Genomic DNA, 23,960 nt, shown 5'->3' with positions numbered 1-23,960 from the left:
CCAGGTTGAACACCGGATTAGTCAGGGCAAAGCCTTGGAAACCGGGGTTGGCAAACCAAAAAAAAAGAAAAAAAAGAGAGATCAGTTAAAATGCCTAAATACCTAATATATAGTGACAAGGATTACCAGTGCTAAGAAATTAAGCAAAGATTAGCCTGATGCTTACCTTCGACATTGAAGTAATCCGCAATGATCACTCAAAAAGTACATACAGAAGAAAACATTCCATATTGTTTTGAAAGAAAATTTTCATCACAAACTATTAAGTCTAGAGAAAATTTATAGTTCATTGATATTCTGATGTGGAGACCTAATAACCACCATTGGGCATAGCGGTTAGCAAATGACTATGTATGTGACAGTATAAGAACCTCATTGAACTGTAAGTTTTCTCGTTCCTTTCACTGTATTTGAGAGTGAGTCATCTTCTGGTGTGATCAGTGGTAGCTTAATATTGAAATCTTGGCTTGAGGTCCTCCTTGAATATAAACAAACATACATTCTGAACCAGGTTTCAATACTTTGAGCCAATGAGGAAGTTCATACATCTTCTCTCCAATTGAAGAAAGCCCCCATATTGTCCCTGATAGGTTTTTGAAACCCAGTTTCAGGTATGTGATTGGCTTCATAGATGTGTTTTTGATGACAACCTTATGGCGATAGAAGGTCATCTCTCCGATCTTCCAGGTAGCCGTAATTGAGTGAAGGAATTCGACTGGTATCTCTGCTAGAAGTCACAACATTTGCAAACCCATTAAGGTCAATCCAGGACAGAATTTGAGAATTATCCGAACATATTGAAATAGCTTAGAACTGTTCAGATTGTGATGGTTTAACAAATTTCTTAAGGTCTTTGAGTGAAATAAGTCTACTACTTACTTGATGGTGTATAGTGGGGTGTTGGTGATACTTTATGGTGGTATGGTACTGGTGATGTTGTACGGTGAGGCACGGGTGATGGCTTGTGATATGAACCTGCAAATTTATGGAGAAGAGAGCTTAGACAATATGCCATTATCTCAACAAAGAATTAAGAATCTTACTGACATTGAGAGTTGGATATGTAAATGCATGCTTGCAATGGACATTTTGGACACATGAAGTGAAGCATGTCTCAAAACCAATTGTACAAACCTGAAGTTCCCATGAGACTCTGCAACTTGGAGAAAAGCCCTACAAGAGGAGCAGTACCAGAAATAGTAGGCTCAGTTTGTTCATAGTTGGACCTTTCATCAGAGAAGCCATCGTTCATGTCAGGGCCTCCAACAAGTCCTCCATACAGAACATTAGGGTTTCCTTCGGGGCGATTATACCATTCCTCAAACCCTTGCACACAGCCAACAGTAGCTCGAAGAGAGAATATAGAAGGAATTGAAGCACCTCTATGGTGAACATGAAATGGATAATTCTCTCCAAACCCAATCAAGTAACTTACATACTTGGGATTCTTGCCAAGAATGTAATCAGCCTGGTTAAGAGTAGATACGACATGGTCATTAGTAACAATTTTAGAGAAGCATCTGATCAGAAGAGCAAGAATTACTAGAGAAGGAATTTGCAAGAGTTAGATTTTGAGGTATATCCATGGTTCATCAATCATTGGCAATGGATTGAGAGAGTGTTCGTTTTCAGCTCTTGATACATGCTCTTATCTTTCTAAGACCAACTTAATCTGAGAGAACTACTACCTGTGATTGAGAAAACTTCAAGAGAGCATCAGGTTGGACTTGACCAGCTGGACAACTTAGCACAACATTTGCTGCAGAAAGGTAATCAGAGTAGACTGCGAGAAGGAATGCAGCAGATGAAGCATACTGCATGTTATTCCACTGCTGTATATACACCAAGCCCCCTAACAATAAAGCCAAGAGAAGAAAAAAAAAAATCACATATCCTAATCAAGATCAAGAGACTGGCACCCTTTTCACTAACCATTCAAATGTGCTGACAAATCAAAAAGGGATCACTGCTACTAGAAACTAGAAGTACCTGGAGTCAAATGGACATTATAGCCATTGTTCTTCTGCAGATTGGCACAAGCAAAATAATCGGCTTTCACCTTATACTCCTTTAGAGTAGAAGTGTAATAGCCACCACCCCCTTCCAATAATATCTGCATTAGAACATTTGATCTTTAAGAGCAGTTGTTTGCAGAAGTAATGCAGAATTTGAAAGCATTTTTCAATACCAGGGGTAATTAAGTTGGGCAGAGTAGTCCTTGAAATGATCAAAGTGGAAAATCTTGGAAAAGAAGTTACTTATATACCTTAGAAAGAAGGATCTGTACACCAGCATATTTGTTGTCCCATGAGAATTGTGTCATAGCCCAACCAGTGCCACCCAACGAAACAGCATTGTCAGATACATACTTGAGATAGTATTGGTCCCCTGTTGCTCTGTAGAGCCAGGTTGCAGCCCATAACAACTCATCCTTCACCAGATAATCAAATAATCAGAAACAGTAAGCTGAATTAAAGAGACTAAGAGAATCTCTATACAGACTAGGTAAGGGTAGAGGAAGCATGTCTTTGAAAGTTGTAATAGGTACCCAACTACCCAAGAAACTTTAAGCATCCTTCCAAAATAAAACCCTAGATAGATCTATGTTTGAACCATTTTTGCTCCAAAACAACGAAAATTTTGGAGAACCCTCAAATCCAAAGGAGCAGTTCTCTGAAAAAGAAGGATATTTGTGGAAAGGAACCTTTATCTAAGGTTCAATTTCATTCTCTCCAACTGAGAAGTATATGAGAAAGAACAATCACAAGAAGAAACAATACAAACACTAGATTAAGAGAGAGATGTTTCTTACAGAGTAGCCAGACGCAGATGGGTAGAACTGTTGCGCACATGTGATCGAATCATCATATCGACCTCGAAAAGTATCAGCAAATCTGAAAAGCTGCAATGAGTTTCATGGAAGACGATATGTTAACAAAAATAAACCAAACCAGAAATTTGTCAAACCAAATAAACCAAACCGGTCCAAAAAAGACCCAGAACCGGAAAGTCGTGGTCAAAAGAAAGAGAAAGAGAGAGGTGCAGGCCAACGTGCTGGTCACGTAGTTGATAGGTTAGTGAGTGCTGTACATGATCTTTATCTCGAAGGTTTATAGTATTTGTATCGGTGTTGTGTGGTATCGTATCGTCTCATATCAAATATTATATATACTGATGTATACCATATCGGCTATATCTAACATGAATATGTATCGCCAAGCTTGTTGCTCTCACCTGCTTTGCATGAGATAGCAAGAGATTCGAATACGTAGAGTTGTAAAGCTTAAAAGCTAATGATGCTGCAGCCATGGCTGCCGCTGTCTCTCCTGCAACATCAGAACCTGGATGTTGTTCATCAACCTTAAAAGCTGTTCTTGATGTTGTCATGTCTTCTGGTCTCTCCCAACAAAGGTGATCAGAATAGCCATCTCCAACCTAACATTGTACATTGATGAACACATGTTTATTACGATATTCAAATGAGTTGACTCGGTGAGGACTGTTTATTCATTCAAATGTTGAATGTATTGGATCTTACTTGTGCCCATAAAACATTTGGTTGAGCGTGAGCTTTGATGAAGTAATCAGTTCCCCATTTGATGACATCCAAGGTGTTTCCCATTTGATTGGCAGCAGAGATTTCATGCCTGAAATCAATAGCTCCCCATGAAAGCATGGTTATAGTGAAAGCCATTGGAAGTCCAAATTTGACATGATCACCTGCATCATAATACCCTCCAACCAAATCCACCTGCAAATCCTCTCATTCCAATCCAATTACACATTAGAGAGTGAGTGAGAGAGTGAGTGAGTCAAAAGAGAAGAAGAGAACAGAGACTCACTCCTTGTTGAAACCCATCACTGAGTCCAGAATCGCCTCGCCAGTTGATTGGCTGATGAGCTGGTAGTTTACCAGACTTCTGTGCCTCAAAGAACTTCAAACTCTTAACAAGCGCATCTCCATAGTCGAACCCAACTGCAATTCTAATCGCCGGCGACGCTAGTAAGCCGACGAAGATGGCTAAGTAGCAGAGAAAGGATGTATGAGTCCTCATGACTCGTTTTTCCAAACTCAGCTACCGTTTGGAAAGAATGTGTGGCAGAGGAAATTGTTCAGGTGTCTTTGGTTTATAAGAAAGAACAAACAAGGCATGAGACCTGCAATTTCAGATAATCAAGAATCTAATTATGGAATAATCAACGGGGAGAGGAGAAACAAAGAGTAGTAGCTTCCACGTTGAGTTCTAGAGGTGAGAGAGTAGAGCTACCCACGTCTTCATGAATTGCTGCTTCTCTCTCTCTCTCTCTTCTCATGGAATTTCAACACAGGAGAAAAGATGAAGTGAGAGAACTGATGGGTTGTTGCAAGCTTGCAACGTATTAAGGAACACAAGATAGAACTAGTCAACAGATTAATAAATCATGGCCGTTAGATTGATTGACCAACTCTAGAGAGGAAGCATGATTTATAGAAATTGTTATAATTTAATTGTTTGATCAGCTACCACCCTACATTGCCACCGCTCTTGCTTCCGAAACTACCCCTCTGTGATCTAAATGATGTGGGTACGTGCAGCACAGACATGAAATATATAAATGAAATTCTTATATATATATAAAATTAGTTAAACGCATGTTTGGTTACATGAATTTAAAGATTTGAAGTCTCTGGATTCATGAATGCGAAATTTATACTCGTTTGGTTGTGAAAATTCATAGATTCATGAAATTTACAGATTCATATTTTTACACTAAAAACATGAATATGTAGATTCATGTTTAAGGGGTGAAATGAATTTCACCTTTATTATAAATATTTGCGCATTCACAAAAATCACTTCAACCAAATAATTTTCAGGATAAATCCACATATTTCATTCCATAGATTCAGGATAACCAAATAGTTAATTTTATGAATTATGATTCCATAGATTTGGAATTTCTAGATATTTGAAATCTCTAGAACACTATCCTCACACTTCCACATCACCCCTACAACGAAACTGGACATCTATCTCGGAATTCCTCTTATTTTTGGTAATTAAGCTAAAGAATAAGCACTGTGTTACATTGCTTTCTAGGGTCAATAACAGGCTTCAACACTGGAGGGCAAACTCTCTCTCTTACGCGGGGAAAAAGGTCCTAATTCAATTCACTTTAACTGTCATGCTCACTCATTTTATGTCATGCTTCCAGCTCCCGACCTCGATTACCAATTCATTTGACAAGCGTTCTCGAGATTTCTTTTGTTCAAATGGTATTAAAGGGCATGTCCACACCATATCTTGGGATTTCATCTATCGCTCGACTAGAGAAGGTGGCCTCAACCTAAAAAAAAGTGATGCTTTTAACCTCGTTCTTCTGACTCGGAAGGCATGAGAATTGCTTAACCCTTCTACCTCAATATGGGGGTAAATTGATGAAACACAAGTATTTTAAGAATGACACCTTCCTAGACGCTCCCTCCTCCTCTTTTGCTTCATGGGGCTGGAAATCGTTGATCAAAGCTTGGGAACTTTTACGCCAAGGTTTCTTCCTCATATTGGGGATGGATCACTAGCAAGTCCTTTGAACCTTAATTGAGTCCCAAATCATCCTCCAGAGAGTAGTTTCTCTTCCCATTGAAGTTTCAGACTTCATCAACACCGAGACCGCTTCCTGGCATACGGATAAGGTTCTTGACTGGTGGCCTGTTGACATCACAACTGACATTCTCAGCATCCCACTACCCCTTTTTCCCCCAGGCTGATCGCCTCATCTGGAAACCCATTTCCCTCAAGCATGTTCGTTGTCAATTCGGCTTACTAATTGGCAACATCATCGCCCTCCCTTCCCTCCCTATTATCCAACCTCAACTGGCTCCAGCTTCGGCACCTCCCCCTCCCGCCTAGAATTCTCTTTTTCCTATGGAAGGCTATTTTGGGCAAACTATCGGCAGACCTGCTCCTTGCGAGGGGCTACAATGTCCCATCCCATTGTAGACTCTGTGGACACCCCACTTTTTCAGCACACCACCTCTTTACCCTATGTCCTTTTTTCAACCACCTTTGGCATTCTCTTAACTTTCATCGATGGGATCCCACACATCCTTTCGACCACCAACTACAAGCCCTTATCACTTGATCAGCTTGCTCTTCCCCTCACATACAACAAAACTTTCGCACCCTTATTGCCCTTTGGGCTCTTTTTGGATATTATAATTCGATTATCCACTCTTCTTAGCCCCCAACGCATCAAGTTGTCATGCTACGTTTACAACATGCAATCCACGAGTTCGCCCCCCCCCCCATCAGATTGGAACCGACTCCTCCGGGCAGGATCAAACTTAACGTGGACGGCTCCTCCTTTACTAATCCAACAAGTTCAAAAATTGGTGGACTCGCACATGACTCTTCTCATCAAGTGGTGTTTGCTTTTGGCCAAGGCACGGCTGTCAAGCCTCTCTTCTAGTTGAGGCACAGGTGATTTGATGAGGCCTAAGCCTCGCCCTCGACTTTCAGATTTCTCATATCCAAGTGGAAAGCGACAACCAATCACTTGTTCTCTCTCTCTCTCTCTCTCTCTCTCTCTCTCTCTCTCTCTCTCTCTCTCTCTCTCTCTCTCTCTCTCTCTCTCTCTCTCTCTCTCTCTCTCTCTCTCTCTCTCTCTCTCTCTCTCACTCTCTCATGCATCCAAATTCCTGTAGCAGTTGGAAAGTCTTTCACCTAATATCCGATATCCGCCGGCTCAGCGCGTCCTTTACAGAATGATCCTTCTCCTACATCCCTCACAATAAAATTTTGCAGTCGATGAACTTGCAAAAGCAGCGGCCCTTTCACAAAATTAGTTCATGTACCGCTTCTCCCCACCCCCTGCCCCTTTTTATCTTGGATTTTGCTCTTTGACTCTTTAATGTGTAAGATCCCTCGGGGATTTCAATTAAATAAATAAAGTCTTTTTCCCACAAAAAAAATAATCTCTAAACTCATATAACCAAACATGCCTAAAAGAATATATATTTCCTACAAGAAGAACACTTAAATGTTACTTGGTGTATTTCATAAGGACGGGACAGTCATTTCACTTTATATCATACTACTATCATAAAAGCATGAACTCAAGAGACATGACTATATATATATATATATATATATATATTTTTTTTTTTTAATACCTTATTCATTAAGTTAATAAACATGATTAAATGATGTCGACAGTTATAATTTTATATTTAACAAATATGAAATTAATTAATATTAATGACATCCTAACTCATCATTTATTGGTTACAAAAAAGACTCATCGTTTATTAAATATTGGTAAAGGAGAAGTCATAATTAAAAAATATTAATAATAAGCATCTTTATATTAAACAGTCTCAGTTTTCATAAGAATGAATAATTACCAAAACTTTCAAAAAAAAAAATTTATTCGCAAAACAACACCGTGTAGAGAATCCAATCGTTAATTTTCCATTAAAAAAAACCAATAGTTTCCTTCTCAGCTCCATCCATCATCATATTCTATAAAATCTCACTCATCGAATCTCATTTTATTCATCTTCTTGAAAATTTTAAATTCTATCGGTTAGCCAAAGTAAGGGTGTCAATTCGGTATGGTACCATACCGAATTCAAAAGGCTCATATCGAAAGCGTACCATACCGGATTTATATGGTATGGTATAAAAATCAGTATTTCACAAAATGGAATGATACGTTTCGGTATAAAAGCGGTGTAAATATAGTAGATAATACGGTACAATTTCGATACGAAAGAAACCATTCTTCTTAGTATAATTTTTTCTGTGAATAATATGAAAATGAAAAAGAGAAGAATTGTATTTTCTCTTATCCATTTTCTTAAACCATTCATTCCTTTTCCTCATGTGAATGAAATTAATGGTAGATTATGACCAATAAAAAGTTCAAGGGTGGACGAGCAATTAGACAAATTGATTTTTCAATAATATTTATGAAACAATTTAATTACTCCATGCAAATTCCACTTGCCTTGGAACATTCCAACTAAGTATTAGTTTTATTTATCAGGTGAGAAACTGACATGGGCAGAAGCCACAATATAATTCATTTTGTCCTGAAGATTGAATTGTAGTACCATTTACCAAAAAAAAAAACGTAACTTTAGCTTCTTAATATATATATATACCTCTCAGGCATGGTTTGGGAATGTGATCAGCATGAAACCCAACACTGCACAACCATATCCATTACAAAACCTACCACGTCTGAGCCCATCTACATTACTAAACCCACTTTTACAAAGCCCATATCCATTACAAAACTCAACACTGCCCAGCCCATATCCATTACAATGCCCACCATCTTTGAATTTCACTTTTTTGCCTAAATACGTGAATTAAGCCATTCTTGGGTGAAATTCATGAATTCCATTATAAGTATAACATTGATGAAATTTACAGATTTACACAACGTAACTCAACAGAACTCTATGAAGTACTTTGATAGATTTGAGGCTAACCAAATAATTAATTTTTTGAATCATGAATTTGTAGATTTAAAATCTATAGATTTGAAATCCCATTTCATTTCAAATCTGTAGATTCATGTAACCAAACAAGCTTTAACGGAATTTTTAAGGTCAATAGACAACCTTACCAATTCTATCCCAACGATTCAAGCCTCAAATAGCAATGTGCCAAATGTGGTTAGGGAGGAGAATCTACATAGAATAATTCCTAAAAATAATTCAAATTATGAAGACATTTTGTAACAAAATTTTCAAGATCAATGAGCATCTTATCAATTATATCCTAGTGATTTGGGCTTCAAAAGGCAACGTGCCAAATGTAGTTAGGGAATAATATATACATGAAAGAATTTATAAAAACAATTTAAATTATAAAGAGATTTTATAATGGAATCTTCAAGGTCAATGGATAAGCTTTCCAATGATTTAGATTTCAGAAGGTAACATGTTAAATGTGATTTGGAAGGGGAATTTGCATAGAATAATTTATAAGAAATAATTCAAATTGACCAAGTATTGGCATTAAATTAAAGTAAACACCAAATTTGAGCCCAAAATGACCTAAAATACCATCGGAATCAAAATCTGATCATATTTTGCCAAAATTTTGGACTTTGGGTTCAAGCCATTGTAACTAAGACATGTGAGTGGCGAAGAACAAGTGTGAAAGCTTGATTTGTTTCATCATCTTGATTGAGTTCCTTTTTTTATTTTTTTTCCCCTTCAGTTATCATTAAAGAAAAGGATTTTTAGCTCATAGGCTAGGGGGAAGTTGTAGGGCGATAGAGATTTGAACCTACTTAAGTTTACATTACTACCATATAATAGGTTTGCATCAAAACATATCCACAATTGCAACGGGTTCAATGGATGGGAGAGTCCATTTAAAAAAAGAAAAAGAAAAAGTAGCTTAAAATTTTCTATTTAAAAGAAGAAGCTCTTTTGGTTTTTAAAAAATGGATTTTTGGTGGCAAATCTCAATCATTAATACAAAAATTCTTCATTAAGATAGGTCTAAATGCTCAATCCAAGGTTTGGTGGATTCTTTTTCCTCTTTTTTTCTTTATTTTTTATTATTGTTATAATTATTTTAAAGAAAAGAAATGTATTCAAAGAGAAAAACATACAACCACGGGTTCAAATCCTCGGCGGCCAAATCCCGGCGGCCATCCAGCTGCTGTATAAAACAAAGAAAAAAATAAAATAATACAAAACCTATGGGTAAAACCAAAAAAATGGAGGGTGTTGTTTTGCGAATAATTTTTTTTTTATATGTTGATTTTTTACTTAATTGGTGATTTCCCAAACAAATGGGTAAAACCATCATAGGCTTAATAATGGACCGGTTTAGTTTAATCAAACTGGTCCATTGTTTCTTTATAAAATATAAAATTTAATAATATTAATAAACTAATTCTATTCATTAGACAGAAGAAAACAAATCAGCGTCTTCTCCGGCGAAGGTGGTTCTCACCCCCTAGAGGTGCTTACCGTCAAGTTTTGTTAGATATAGTAATTTCTCCTTGTTGTGATATCTGGGGTTCAAGAAACCAAAACTGCAAGAAGATCAAGATCTGAATTGTTGAATAGTGAATTGATGCTCAGTGTCTTTCTATATATAAGGGTTTGCCTGCTTGCTCCTGTGGAGTGAGAGATAAGAGAGAATCGTATACTTTATAGCTGGATTCATGCAGGCTCACTTTAGATCTCCACCAACTTTGGGCTTTGCTTACATGAGAAGAACCGTGTGGAGGTCATGCAAAGAATAAAAGCTTGAAGAAACTGCTTGGAAATGGCAATAACTCCCCAACTCAACAGGCTATTTTTCTTAATTTATGATAGAAGGTTGACCCATAAACCAAGATTAACTATTCAATCAAATTGACGAGATGGGTAGTGCATGATAATAAATAAAAGAAATGGGATTCATGGATCGGTTCAAAATACTTATTTTATTAGAGGAGAGGGATTGTTCCATATGGGTGTCAATATCTCCATATTATAGAATTTTTTTTTTGATAGAATTGGATATATAAGAACCTTTCTGTGGGTCAAGGTTGATGAAGATTGTGGAAAGTAATGGGAAAGCAAGCAATCTACTTTGCTAGCTATTGAGGTTTTAAAACTTGAAGTTTTTTTTTTTTTTTTGATCAAAGAAAAACCAAACTATCATTACTGATTAAAAACAAGATGCATGTGCCTCATTATGTTTGAGGGTTAGGTTCCAGCTGTTGCTACCAATATTCCTTGTGCCGTATCAAAGTTGTGTGTCGGGTTTTATTCAAAATCCTGGGTTTTTGGTTTAATATCTACCAAGTCGTTATTTGATGTCCTTGTTTTTGGGAGGCTGCTGGGGTGTTGCTCCTCTTGTCCCTTCTTTTTGGTTGGGTTTTCCCCTTCCTTCATCGCCTTTACTTTGCCTCCATTGTTCTTTTGCCATGCTTCCCCATTTGTCCACTGTTTTTCCTGTTCCATAATCCCCGCTCCCCCTTGTCTGTTTTGTTATAACCCCCGCCAAAGCTTTTCATTAGTAATACTACTACAATCTGTTGTTTCTTCCGGATATTGTTATTTGTATCATCATTTAGGCATGGTGAGCACTTCATGTCTAGAACCATTTTGTTATGTTCTGCATTTTGTGGGGTTGGGTTTGGTTTTTCCAAAGATTGCATTATTTCTTTCTTTCCGATGGTACCGTGGTCACAAGCTGAGACCACTCTATTTTTGCATGTCCGGTTGGAGACCAATTGCGATGATTGCACAGTGTAGTATTGATTCTCGTGCGTTGTTCCGTTCCGCCTGGGGTCCTGCTGCCCGTTCTCTTCGTCCATTCGCATGAGATGGTGTGCCGTTGTTTCGTCTTGTTATTGCATAGATCGCATCTTTCATTTATCATCTTCCATTGGGAACCACTGTTTTTGTTGGAGCCCTTCATTCGCGCCGTTTGGTTTGGGGTGTTGCATCTTCCGGTTCTCCACCATGTTTCACTCGTTTGTCATTGTTTCATATCTTTGTTTCGTCGTTCCTCTTTGCGAGTCTCCATTTGTTGGTCTTGCCTGGTCTGTGATGTTAGATTGTGTGAGGTGGGGTGGGGTTGGTTTGGTACTCCCTTCGCTTGTTTGTGACATTTGAGCACTGTTGTATCATGCATCCGGATTTGTGTGTTGGAACGTTCTTTGACACTTTTTGCTCCCGGTAGCCAGGGTCGTCCGTGGTTTCCCGTCCCCTACATTTCGCTCAACATTTTTTGGGGTCGGTTGTGTCTGTGCGCCCCCGCCGCTTTTAAATCTTACCTTGGGATTGCGGTGGTTGGGATATTTGCTTTCAGATGTTGGCCCACTGGATGTGGTTCGTCGCTTCCATCCTTGCTTGAGGTAGCTTTGTTGATGTCCTCCATTTTTTGAACCTAGGCCTCCCAAAGGTTTTGGTTTGCACTTTGTCCCAAGAGTTAGGTTGTTTTTGTTTTGTTGGGTTGCCTAGCCGATCTTTGCGGGGAGTCATCTTTTCTGTTTTTGGGAATCGGCATTGCTATGTGGGGATTGGTTGGGTCGTTTTTGGTACCTCTCTTCCCCAGGGGGGTGGAGCTTTCCATGATGCAACCTTTCTAATCTTGTCCGGATATTGGATTTCTTGTTTTGGTTTTCCTGGGAGGGTTGGTTCCAGATAGGGCATCTTTTTTCATCTCCGAGATTCCCGATCGCGGTTTGGGTTTTGTGGTTGTGTTACTTTCCTCGCCCGCTTTTTTCGGCTAATCTGTTGGCCGTGATGTCCGTGAAGGCTCCAGGCTGCCTTGATTGTGGGATGTCCTCCTTTTCCGCTCTACAAAGAGGCGTATCATCCGCAAAGAGGGTGAGATACTTCCGCGTCTTTGCTTTTGATTCCTTTGAACATGTTGAGCCTCCTATCTCTTGAGGATCCTGGACAAGACTTCCATGATGGTGGTCGGGCTTGGGGCACCCTTGCCGGTTCCCCTAGATCCCGTACCCCGAGGGCTGCCATTTATTTGCCGGTGTGGCCGCCGTTGCGAGAGCCGGTTGCACCAGTTTGACTAAAACCCGGCGAGCAAATCTGTTGCCTTCCACTCGCTCGATCATAAGCTTTGGACATTCGGTTTTAGGCTCATATCCTCCTTTGCTTTTGTTTTGTTCAAGGTGGAAGATTTCATGTGCCGAAAATATTCTCGGTGATTTGCCGCTTGGACGGCTCCTTGGGGGGGGTTATTTTTTGGGACGTTTAGTCGTGGGCGGTTTTGGCATGTTTTGTAGGTGCGTTGCAGGCTTTGGGTCTGAGTCCGTCCTTGCCCGGCATTTTCTTTTTTGGTTGAAACATAGAGTGTGTGGTTTGTTCCCCGGGGTGGGTCCCTGGGTGAAAAGGATTCCACAAAGTTCATGATATCAATGCTAACTATATCCCAATGTTTTTGAAAGAAGCATTGAATCCGTCACTTCCCGTGCTTTGTAAGGCCCCGCGGAGACACCGATTTAATTTCCTCAATGGTTGGGATGCGTTAACAACTCCGGGTTCTCAAGTTCATTCGAGGGGAGAAGGTTTTGATGAATGCGTGTCCAGGGTTGCGTGGAAAACAAGTCTTTCTGTGTTGGGAGAAGCGGGCATATGGTGGGGTTCCGTATAGTCGTTCCCCGATGCACGCTCTTTTCCTTCTATGGTTGTTGATTTTGGGTTGGGTGATAAAATCTAGTTTTCTATCACCCGCGGGTGTTTGGGTTCGTTTTTGAACCAAGATTCTTCCCATCGGGGCCCAGAAAGGAGTCTTTTTTCTTTTATCACGGGTGTCGGGGCATCGTGGATTCCGTCGATTTCACATGTAAGCGGTGAAAGTTCATTTACATTTCCAAAGAGGAGTATTCCAGCGAGGGAATCTGAGGGTTAGCAAGTTTGCCTATCAAAGGTTCACTTCTATTAGCATCCCGGTTCGGCGCTTTTGGCGGGGTGGAGGTGCCCGCTATTTGGTAGTGGAGTTTTTCCCCATTCGCTTTGGTTCCTCACCGGTGGGTTGGGTTATGGTCGGCGGCGGAGTCTTCGGATTGGTGTCGGAGGCCGCCGTTCGGGCTTATGAAGCGTGGTCCGTTTCTCCTTGTGGTTGGGAGGTTTTGCGTTGGTCCGGTATAGGATCCTGGGGCATTCACCTCCACGGGTGAGGTCCACCAATTTAAGGAATGATTGCAGGCGGGTGTTGCTTGGTTGCCCCCTTTGTTATCGCGGGATTACCTCATTGAAATCTCCGCAATGGCGAGTGTTGATCGGTCAAGATAGTTGTCCAAATTCTCCCAAAGATAACCCTTTCCGTGTATTTGGTGGTGCGTGCGTTGCGTCCGGGGGAGGGTAGGGTCCCCGGATACCGTGTGGTTGTCGCTGAACAAGCGCCGGGAAAGATCTTTGTGAGAGAGTCATCAATCCACCTTTTAAGCCTTTGATCCCTGTCTGTTAGTGATCCAATCGGAGGAAGTCTTTGGTGTGCGTTGGGATTGAGAGGATGTGGTGATCGCTCATTTGTGTCGCAGGAACACCACTTGAGGCTTCAGTTTGTGAAGAGATTTTTTGAGGCATTGAATCGAGAACTTCCCGTTCACTCCCCTGACATTCCGAAGAAATTCTGGCTTCGGGCGGCCACACCGCATGTGAGGATGGGGGTGGGCGTGGGGGTGGGGGGGGATATATGTAACAGTAACAAATAGGTGTGAAAAAACCGGACTTAAATATCAGCTTACTTAATAGTAAAAGAGATACTAGAAATATTATGCCTTCCAAGAAGAAAACACAGAGATCAAATTGAGATCAAATTACAACAGAGTTCAACAATTTGGCTAACAAAGACATAAAGAAACACCTAGATCTAGTGGCCTGTAGATCAGAGCAAGAAAACGGATTATTTAGCAAAAAAACGATTTCTTGGTTTGGATGCGGTTTATTGTCCACGAAGCCCCCAACAAACAAAGAAAACTATGCATGAATCAAAGAAATCACTATAGTGATGGTAGGGGAAAACCTGGGGGGCGTTTGGATATCTGTTCATTTCATACTTAAAACTTGAAGTTGAACACCATCTTCACATGGATATCTGTTCATTTCATACTTAAAATCATTCTAAGTTTGAATAGAAGTGGGTCAGACACATGGGTTGGTTTTGATCTGTTTAAAAAATCATGTTAAGGATTGATAAGGCAAAAACGTTTTCCCTTGAGTCTCATTGTGAGTTTTAGGTTGCAACTCAACTGGTTTTACAAGTGGCTGATCAATAGTGCGTTGCTGAAATAGTATTTACAAATCAAACAACCGGAACGACTCTTCTGTCTAGAGAAGACGCTGATTTGTTTTCTTCCGTCGAATGAATAGAATTAGTTTATAACATATTATTAAATTTTATACTTTATTTTATTTTGAAAAATTAAAGAAACAATGGACCGGTTTGGTTATTATTTAGCCTGTGATGGTTTTACGCATTTATTTGAGAAATCACCAATTAAGTGTTAGCGGCTGAGATTTCACCTCAGCCGCTGACACTTGGCGGCCATCCAAACTGGCTGCTGGGATTTGGCCGCCAAGGATTTAAATCCCAAATTTGGCAACCTACATTACATCTGAGGGGAGTGATGTAGAACTCAGTAGAACGATCTCCCTATCTAAGAAACTTAGCAATGAAAACAATGGGAACGACCCAAATATAATAGATTGATGATCAAAATTGCTTAAATGTTGCAGCAGCACCATGCAGCCTACAGTCCATATCGAAACTTGTGGCCAAGACAAAATCTTGACCATTCTTTTTGCATTGGTGATTATTTTTTTGGGTGTAAAGTTTAATTGCAAAATGAGTGGTTAAGATTTCTTCTAAATCACAAATTTTGATCTGAATTGTTGCACAACACCCAAGTAGAGCTCAAGTTCCACGACAAAACCAGCAATAGAAGGACAAAAAAGGTATGGCCACACTGCTCTCTGGGAGTGGGCAAATAGTTAGGTAAGTCCTAAATTTTATTTTTCTTTCTTTTTTCCAAGGAAAGGGGTGGGGGGGGGGGTAAGAGGCAATTCTATATATTAGGGACGAAAGTACAGGCCACAATACAAAGGATACTAGAAGGACTCAAGGCTGCGGATCAACACAAAGTCGAACTAAAGGAGATTTGGTGCAATGAAGAAAACTTAGCCAACTTCTACCCTGAGATGAAAACTTTAAATTGGCCCCTAAATCTTATATCTTTGTTGCTTGTTCTAAAAGATTGTATTAAGACCCATATTACCATGTTTAAGTCCCCTACCATCTAGAAAACATTTGCGTGCATAGCTAATTTAGCTCATACAAACTATAGTATGCATGTATGTAGTAACTGTGTTGCTTAAGTTTTTATAAAAAAATTTCTTTTACTATAAAAAAAAAATTAAAAAATTTTCATATATTAGGGAGGGTGTATTACATAATAGGCAGGGCTACGCCCTTGGTCCAGAGGGTATTTGAACTTTGATCTCCTACTAGAAGTTGTTGGTGCACGTCTTGGACCAAACTTGTTGTAGTTGCACTTCTTTTGTCACCGCGAGGAGACAACACTACCACAGTCCATCCAAAATCGCCTCCATTTGCATGTCAAATCTCATTGAGCTAATCCATGAAGAGACATGTCTCAGCCAAAGCAACGGAAGAATCAAAACATTAATCTCATTGGAGACTCTCTTAACAGCTTGGAAGAAAGGACTGGATTTTGTATTGCAAAAGAATCTGCAATCATCTCTAACTTAGACCATCAATCACTTATTATTTTCCTTTTACTTATTCCCTAAAGTCTCGTTGCCTCCTGGCTCCTGCCAAAAAGAAAAGTTTCATTACCAATCTGCATTTAAGGGAGAAAAAAATAAAATGATTTCAACAATAAAAGGGATGCAAACTAAACGAATCATTGTAGTTGGTTGCTTTACAAATTATAAATATTCAATTCACAATATGATGCATCCAAAAACTACTAGGCATCGGATTCTTCAACGTTGGCCGACCACATGGTTGGGTAACCACATCCGAAGGCTAAGCTAGAAAGTAGAACACCACAATGCTTTGGTTGATTGCAGAGCTTAATTAATAATGTTAATAGAGGGAAACGATTTAGATACCTTCATTGTGCATTAATCCTTAGTTTATATAGGATTCACCTTCCATCTTAGACCATTGGATTAGTCCACCATATTCCTTCGTGGCCACGCCGATCATAGGGTTTTACCTTTCTTTCGGAATTAGTGGTTGTTACCTTTTGGGACATGATCATCAATCCCGAATTTTAAGGGATCACACCCCCTTCTATAACTATTTCAGTTCTTTCTTTCTCACGTTACTTGTTGGTTCGTTCTTTTAAGCGAGCTTCGACCAAGATTGCAAACCTGACCGCGGTTACAAACCCAATCGAGGTCAAACCCGGTTTGGTGTTGTTTAATCCTCATCGCAACATAAAAATCAAATAAGAAGAATGACCAAAAATAATCAAGTAAAAGAGACCATATAATTACAAATTAAAAAAAAATCAAGAAAGAGAAATGGAGAAAGAGTGAGAGAATAGTGATTGTGGAGAAGATTTATGAATAAATAAACTCCTTACCTTTAGCTTTTCAAGTTTTCTTTTTTTCTAAACCACATGTAAAGAAAGAACAGAGAGGAGGAGAATAAATAGGGAGATATTTCGTATGTAAGAATGGAAAAATTAATAAAAATAAAGAAAATAACTAAAGTTTTTAAAAAAGTGAGGGGCCATGGCCCCAACGTGGCTCCACCACTAGCCGTACACATAGACTCTATGCGGTGCATTGTAGTGCACCATATACCAAATAAAAACGTTGATAAACAAATACAAATTCTCAATAGCCTTTTAGTTCCTTACTTCCTTTGCTTTTTCAGCATTTTTTGTTTTTTAAGATCTCTTAATTTTCTATTTAGTATATAAGTACACTGTTGTACCACTACCTTCAAAAAATCAAAGGGGTATCAAATATGTGTCTCACTCGAGATACAATTATACAAATATTGATTCTAGGGCACGATGGGAGATGGAAATAGACTCATTAGTAGAATGAGTGCCTCTTGGGGACAGATCTTGAGTTCATTTAATCAAAATATAGAATAGTTAGACAGAATTTCATCTGGGTTCACGCGTTTACTCTTGGGGGAAAAAAATGCAAACATTTTGTAGCATTCTATATTTAATAACAGGAAATACTCATAACCGGAAAAAAAACCAATTGAGCCACAGCTTATCCCACCTAAGTCTGAAACAAATATCAATAACCAGATCAACAATGGTGGGAGCAGGAGAAAAAAAAATTCAATAAATCTTTGATCTATGATCAAATATATTTGAGAAAATTTCAATGATTGTTATCTCTATAAACACCACCACTATTTCTATTGTTGTCATTTCTACTTCAATGCGTCTTTTATCATTTTCACCCCTTATGACTGTAATCAGTTCTTTTCAATAAATTCATTCTCTACCAAAAACTTTCTCCTTTTTCATGATCATCTCCATCATTTTCATGTTTAGTTGAGATTTCCCTGCACAATGTTGTGCATCATTGAAGTCGAGCTCGTGAAATGAAGTGGATTTGTCAACTAAGGTGACTATGGGATTGGTTTCAAGAAACCTTTACTGTCTAGACCATTTCATCAAGTATCTACTCCCTCAACAACAGTGGCGGAGCCACCGCCACGTTGGGGCCCGAGGTGGCATGGCCCCTCGGATTTTTAAAATTTTTAAAATCCTATATTTTTCCTTATTTTTCTCGCTTTACGTGTGAAATACCACCATTTGGCCCCCCTCCAAAAATTAAAAATAAAAATTTAAGATAAAGATGATGGATACAAATATCATTCTTAATCATTATCTCACGATTACTATTAAACTCCTAGTTTTAAGGAATAAAATATTATATTCTAATTAAAAACTAACTTATGATCCATGAATTTCTCCTTATATTCTCTCTCATATTTTCTCATAATCTCATCTTTTATTTCTATTTTTTCTCTTTTATATATATTTTTTTCACACATCTCACAAAATATTGGAGTAGTTAACACATATTGGAATACGTAATCATTTAATTTATTTTTGAATCCCTAAATTTTCTCATAAAGTTTCGATTCCTACTAATAGCAATTTAAAATTTTAAGTTTTATTATGTGGATGTTTCCATTAACATACATCATTATTTCTAATCATAATCATTGATTTTTTAAAATTAATTTATGATAAATTGAATGTTTATCCCATATTTAGTTAATAGACTTCAAATCTATCTTTCTTCTTATAATTTCTCCCACAATTTTAGCGCCTATTTTATTATAATATTATTTTTTATAATTTACTTATAATTGTGTTATCTATATTTTAGTCATTTTATTAATTTACCTAAATTTTTAATATAGATCCCACATCTCAAAATATAATAACATATTCTGAAATAAGACCCACAATAGGTCCTACATTGATCCACACATATTCAACCCCCAATGTTGAATTCTGGCTTTGCCCCTAGTCAACAAAACCTATTCTTCAAACTTTGAATCACTTCCTCACTTCTTAAACTTCAAAGACTCAAATGGTTTTTCTTCCCTAGAGTTGAGTCAGCCCTCGTGATCACTGAATCCAAGCCACTAGTCAAACTCCACATCCGCGTAAGAACAGTTGTTACATCATATACATGCACCCATGACTTCAAAATTTTTTCCTCTAAAAAACGTGGAGAAAAATCTATTGATTTAAAAATCCACAATAAATAGGATTTTTCATTTTGGGATGGGGCCTCTTGTATACTCTATTCACAGCCTCCACCAAAAAATAAATTTCACAGCTAAATTTGACTTCGAAATATTTCTAGCATCATCATGTCCATGCGCAACACTACAAAACTTAAGATTTATCTTCCAATTTCAACTTCTAGATGCCCCCAAGAAAAGGTATCAATTGGTAATTTAATTTTTCGCGTGTGATGTGGACTTGGTGTTAGTATTATCCGTTTAACTGTATCATAGAAATTTTGACAATTAATATGAAGATAGATTCGACAAGAATAATTCAAACTCTTCTTTACGAAGCAATTTCTTATGGGTCTTGGTCTAGTTTTCGTGTACATAACTCGACCATATCCTTGGAGGACTTTTTTTTTTTTTTTATGGGATTTGTTATATGGATGAATTTGCTGCATGTACGTCTAGACGTGTTTTTTTCTTCGTTAGAGACAATTACTTGATATTGTTTTTTGTCATTTATATGAAAAATGATGATTAGTAGTAGAAAAATAATGCCCAAGTGATAGGCTCTTGAATATGTGTTTGCTATAATTCAACTACACATACTTAAGAGTTAAGATTTACCTTCCAATTTCAACTTCTAGATGCCCCAAGAAAAGGTATCAATTGGTAATTTAATTTTCATGTGTGATGTGGACTTGGTAGTAGTTTTATTCGTTTAATTTTATCATTGAAATTTTGACAATTACTATGGAGATAGATTTGAAAAGAATAATATTGACTCTTGTTTAAGAAGCAATCTCTTATGAGTCGTGGTGTAGTTTACGTGTACTTTGATCATATCCTTGGAGGACTTTTTTATAGGATTTTGTTATATGGATGAAATTTTTTGAAAAAAATGTTGGATTTGTTGCACGTACATTTAGACGTGTTTTTTTTCATTAGACTTGGTATTGTTTTTTGTCATTTATATAAAAAAAAAATGATGATTAGTTGTAGAAAAATAATGCCTAAAGTGATTGCCTCTCGAATATGTTTTTGTTGTAATTCAACTACACATACTTTTAGTTTATTGGAATTTATTGAGTAAAACATTCTGAAAAAACTGATATGACTTGGGTGGTGAGGGAGGCTTTTTAATAAGATGATAATTGAACTTTGTAATCTACGACAATACAATTATTCAATAAAAAAAAATTGAAAAAAAAATTTGAAAACTAAAAATAGTATTAAAGGAGTCTCCCTCCTTGATCATCTTTCACCTCCTCCCCACCCCCACCAAAAAAAAGTTTTCCTTTGATTTTAACTCGTAATCTTAATTTTTCTACCATCCAAACACTGTATTGGTAGATTAAGGTTTATTTCAATCTCCAACAAATAAAAATAGAAATACAAAATTGAAGTTCTAGATGTTTGGAAACTGTTGGAGCCAATTTCCTCAATAATTAGGTGTTTTCTCTTGTCTTTTAACTTTCTATGATTAGGTAATTTTGCAACCAAACACTAATCAATGCTCAAGTCATATCATCCCCTACAATTCTGTTAAATTTATAAGCCAATCAATTTCACTTCACTAATCATTCCACTTAATAGAAAATGACCAATCTCAAAAAAGTATTTCATTACATCACAATACTTTTCTAAAAATTGCTTAGGTGCTGCCCAATACCTATAGCAATCTAAACAAATCAAGATCTCGACCGTTCATTTTTAAAAAATGTATTTCCATACTTTTGAGAAACTGACTATCGAGTTCAAAATCTCAATGATATCGACGATTTGTAATACAATGCATTTAATTGCACAATACTAAAGTCGAACTCTACTTTTCATTGAGTTTGGATCATGTCCTCATGCAAAACCAACCATATGAAATCATGAAAGCCACGACCACGACGGATCGTAAATTTGGTTTTGTCTGATTTTGATCCAATTCCAATTTCACTCCATCCAAACGCGGCAACAATTACCAAACATTCAAACTGAGAAGTCGTCATGGCTTGCCATGACTTGGCCTTGGCCAAGCCAGTCAGTAGTCGTCTCAGACCTAATCCGTGGACCTTCATTAATTTAAGCCTCTAATCCCTTTTTTTTTTAAAACTTTTCACGTTTTTCTCTTCCTCGAAGAAGTAATGAACAAGAAATGCAGCTTTCAAAATTCCAATTCCCCAAACCATATGTTTCAAAGTCTTCCCATTTCTCAATTCTATCCTCATGCTAAGCTTCTCGATCTCTCCTCCTCTTTTACTTCTTCTTCTCTCCTTTCATGGATGAAATGTTATCAGCTTCTACTAAAACCAAACCCAGAAGAAGAAAAGGAAGCAAAAGCAGTAGTAGCAGCAGCAGCTCTTGTTTCTCCTTCACTGCTTGTTTCGGGATGTCCAAATCCAATGAGAAGAAAACAGCTAGAAACTTCCAAATCCGGTGGCCGGAAAAAGAAAGTGATCAGCTGGTTTTTTTGGCCTCAGTTTCGGATCAAGAGTTCATCTACCAAGACTGTTCCTGTTGATTCCGGGATCGTCGTCGTTGACTGGAAACCAACCATTGTAGAGCAGAAGAAGCCGAAGATAACTGTCGTAAAAGATCAGATTGAGAATCACAAAGCAACAACAAAGGTATGTCAAATTACTTCCTTTTCTAACACTCTCGATCGATCGATTGATTGATCATGCCCAGTTGTGAGTTGTGAGTTGTGACCAGTGAATCAGTGATTAGGGTTTTAGAACTCATCCTTCAGATCTCCTGTGAAATTATCATTCTCGCTTTCTACATGGAATTCTTCGTGTCCAGCAAATCTTGGTTGATATGAGATCTGGCCATGCCTGCATGTTTTCTTTAAGATTCTGACAAATTCTTGAACTGAAATTTTCTACTCACATATACCTATTGAATATAAAGCCTGAATCATTCTTTCACAATATTTACCTATAAGAGAACTATACTTTCGAAATCCTCCAATTAGGTAGAGGTTTGGGTCCTTTAATCATTACTACAAAAAATTAATTGAAAGATGTGAAGAGAGTCTTACATGTCTACTTCATCCGTCGTTAATTTCGAGGGTGGAAGTTTGCCAATTTGTTTTATTCTTTTCTTCTTTTTCATTGAAAATGAAGCTTAAAATTGATTGGTCATTTTAGCCCTAGTAAGTTTAGATAAGGCCCCACACAAGTTAAGAACAATCTTTTCATCCCTTATGATTGTGAAAGAACATGTAAAATTGAAAATTGTCAAAACATGCGACACTTAACTCAAGGTATCAATGAATGTAGAAATGGACCACGGCACGCTAAATAACTCTAGTAAATCTCATTCTCTGAAACGTACGTTGGGAGAGCACATACTTCTTTTGTTCGAATTGTCTATTTCTCTTATTGGTTACTGTTTGTTGATGTGTAGGAAAAGAATAAAAGCTTACAAAATACCATGCTCGAGTGTCGTGCCAAGGAGAATATTCTCCCTGACACGTGTCTAAAACCCATCATCGCCTGCCGGAAAACTGATCCCAAAAGAAGTTCCAGCAGCCAATCCACTTCACCGACTCACAATCCGAATCGCAGTCGTGCACTGATTTTCAGCAAATCACTTCCATCCACACCGTTCAATCCTCGGAAGCTATCACATCTGGCCAGAAATTCTCAAAATCAGGGAAACAAACGTGCATCACGAGAGGATAAACGCAGCCGGAATTTTGATCCGGTGGTAGTTGGGTTATCGATCTTAATGGTGACTCTGGTCTTTTTATCGATATCTGGTCGGATTATTGCAATCCTTTGCACGTCAATGTCGCTTTATGCCGGACCTCGCCTCAGAGCCATGAAATCCGACGACGATGTTGCTGCTGAAAATGAATCAATTTCTGAATTGCCGGATTTTGATTCAGAAGGGTACAAGAAAAGAGTGGTCTTAGAAGGATTACTAGAGAGAAGTCATCGCCATGCCGGCACCAGAATTTCGCCGTCTCGATAATTCTCGCAGACATCTTCTTCATTTACTTGGTTTTTTTATTTTCTTTTTTTTTTTTTTTTTAAATCTTGTAAATTGGGTGTAATAAAGAGGCTAATTGTGTAAAGTCAGCAGATTCTAGAAGCTCTGAAGCTGCTGGGGATGCCAGTCAATTTTGGTTGTTTGATTGTTTACTTGTTCACACAACTTATATATAAAAAACAAAGGATAATCATTGTTGTCCGTTGTAGGTTAGTTTTGTTACTAATATTCTTTACACAATTATTATTGTTCGATAAGTAGATGTTAAGTTTGAATATGTAATGTCTATTTTGTCCTTCATTAAAATTAAAAAATTAAAAGATAATACTACCACATTTATAAAAACCAGATTACATGTTAATTTTATCATAAACTTCATTTATTTTGAATTAAAGAAATGGGCAAAATCCAAATCCGATTTGGTTTCCCACATTCACTCAACTTCATTTGTTTTGAAAGTATTGTAGGTGATACTCAGTTCTCAATTTGACTTAAATTTGATTTTCCTTCTTGTTCGGTTTCTATTTGAATTTTATTCAATCATTTTTTATTTGTTTGGCGGTTTTTTTTTTTGAGAATAAAACAAATTATGGTTATTTTTTTCTCCACGGTTATTTAAGGGTACTATTGTAACTTGACAAAAGGGTAAAAAAATTAAGAGATAAGTATAAGGTCTTTTGGGGGGTGTTTAAGAAAATATAATGATGCCACATCATCAGTAAACTAACGAACCTTAACGGTAGAGAG

General features: G+C 37.7%; 2 protein-coding genes across 3 annotated transcripts; one reads left to right on the top strand and one right to left on the bottom strand.

The window, feature by feature from the left end:
- Positions 1-137: 137 nt before the first annotated feature.
- Positions 138-4,339, bottom strand: GH9C1 (glycosyl hydrolase 9C1). 2 transcript variants are annotated; one of them, XM_089157887.1, is made up of 10 exons: positions 3,843-4,339; positions 3,539-3,751; positions 3,235-3,435; positions 2,813-2,902; positions 2,267-2,431; positions 1,990-2,113; positions 1,689-1,852; positions 1,135-1,468; positions 880-975; positions 138-727 (listed from the first exon to the last, which is right to left on the bottom strand). In XM_089157887.1, exons 1-10 carry the CDS (start codon positions 4,053-4,055, stop codon positions 438-440), a joined length of 1,890 nt encoding a protein of 629 aa, XP_089014013.1. In that variant the 5' UTR covers positions 4,056-4,339; the 3' UTR covers positions 138-437. The 2 variants fall into 2 exon arrangements, with proteins under 2 accessions (XP_089014013.1, XP_089014015.1); XM_089157889.1 differs by having other exon boundaries at positions 138-724; positions 3,843-4,338.
- A 16,985-nt stretch (positions 4,340-21,324) lies between these two features.
- On the top strand, positions 21,325-23,436 carry LOC149012782 (uncharacterized). Its single transcript, XM_089159363.1, has 2 exons — positions 21,325-21,844; positions 22,626-23,436. Exons 1-2 carry the CDS (start codon positions 21,362-21,364, stop codon positions 23,193-23,195), a joined length of 1,053 nt encoding a protein of 350 aa, XP_089015489.1. The 5' UTR covers positions 21,325-21,361; the 3' UTR covers positions 23,196-23,436.
- Positions 23,437-23,960: the final 524 nt, after the last annotated feature.

Source organism: Hakea prostrata, chromosome 6, assembly GCF_041222555.1.
Source record: "Hakea prostrata isolate BN-2017 chromosome 6, UWA_Hpros_2, whole genome shotgun sequence".
Classification (NCBI taxonomy): domain Eukaryota; kingdom Viridiplantae; phylum Streptophyta; class Magnoliopsida; order Proteales; family Proteaceae; genus Hakea; species Hakea prostrata.
The sequence above is the reverse complement of the archived record's forward strand: the minus strand, read 5'-3'. Positions and strand labels throughout refer to the sequence as shown.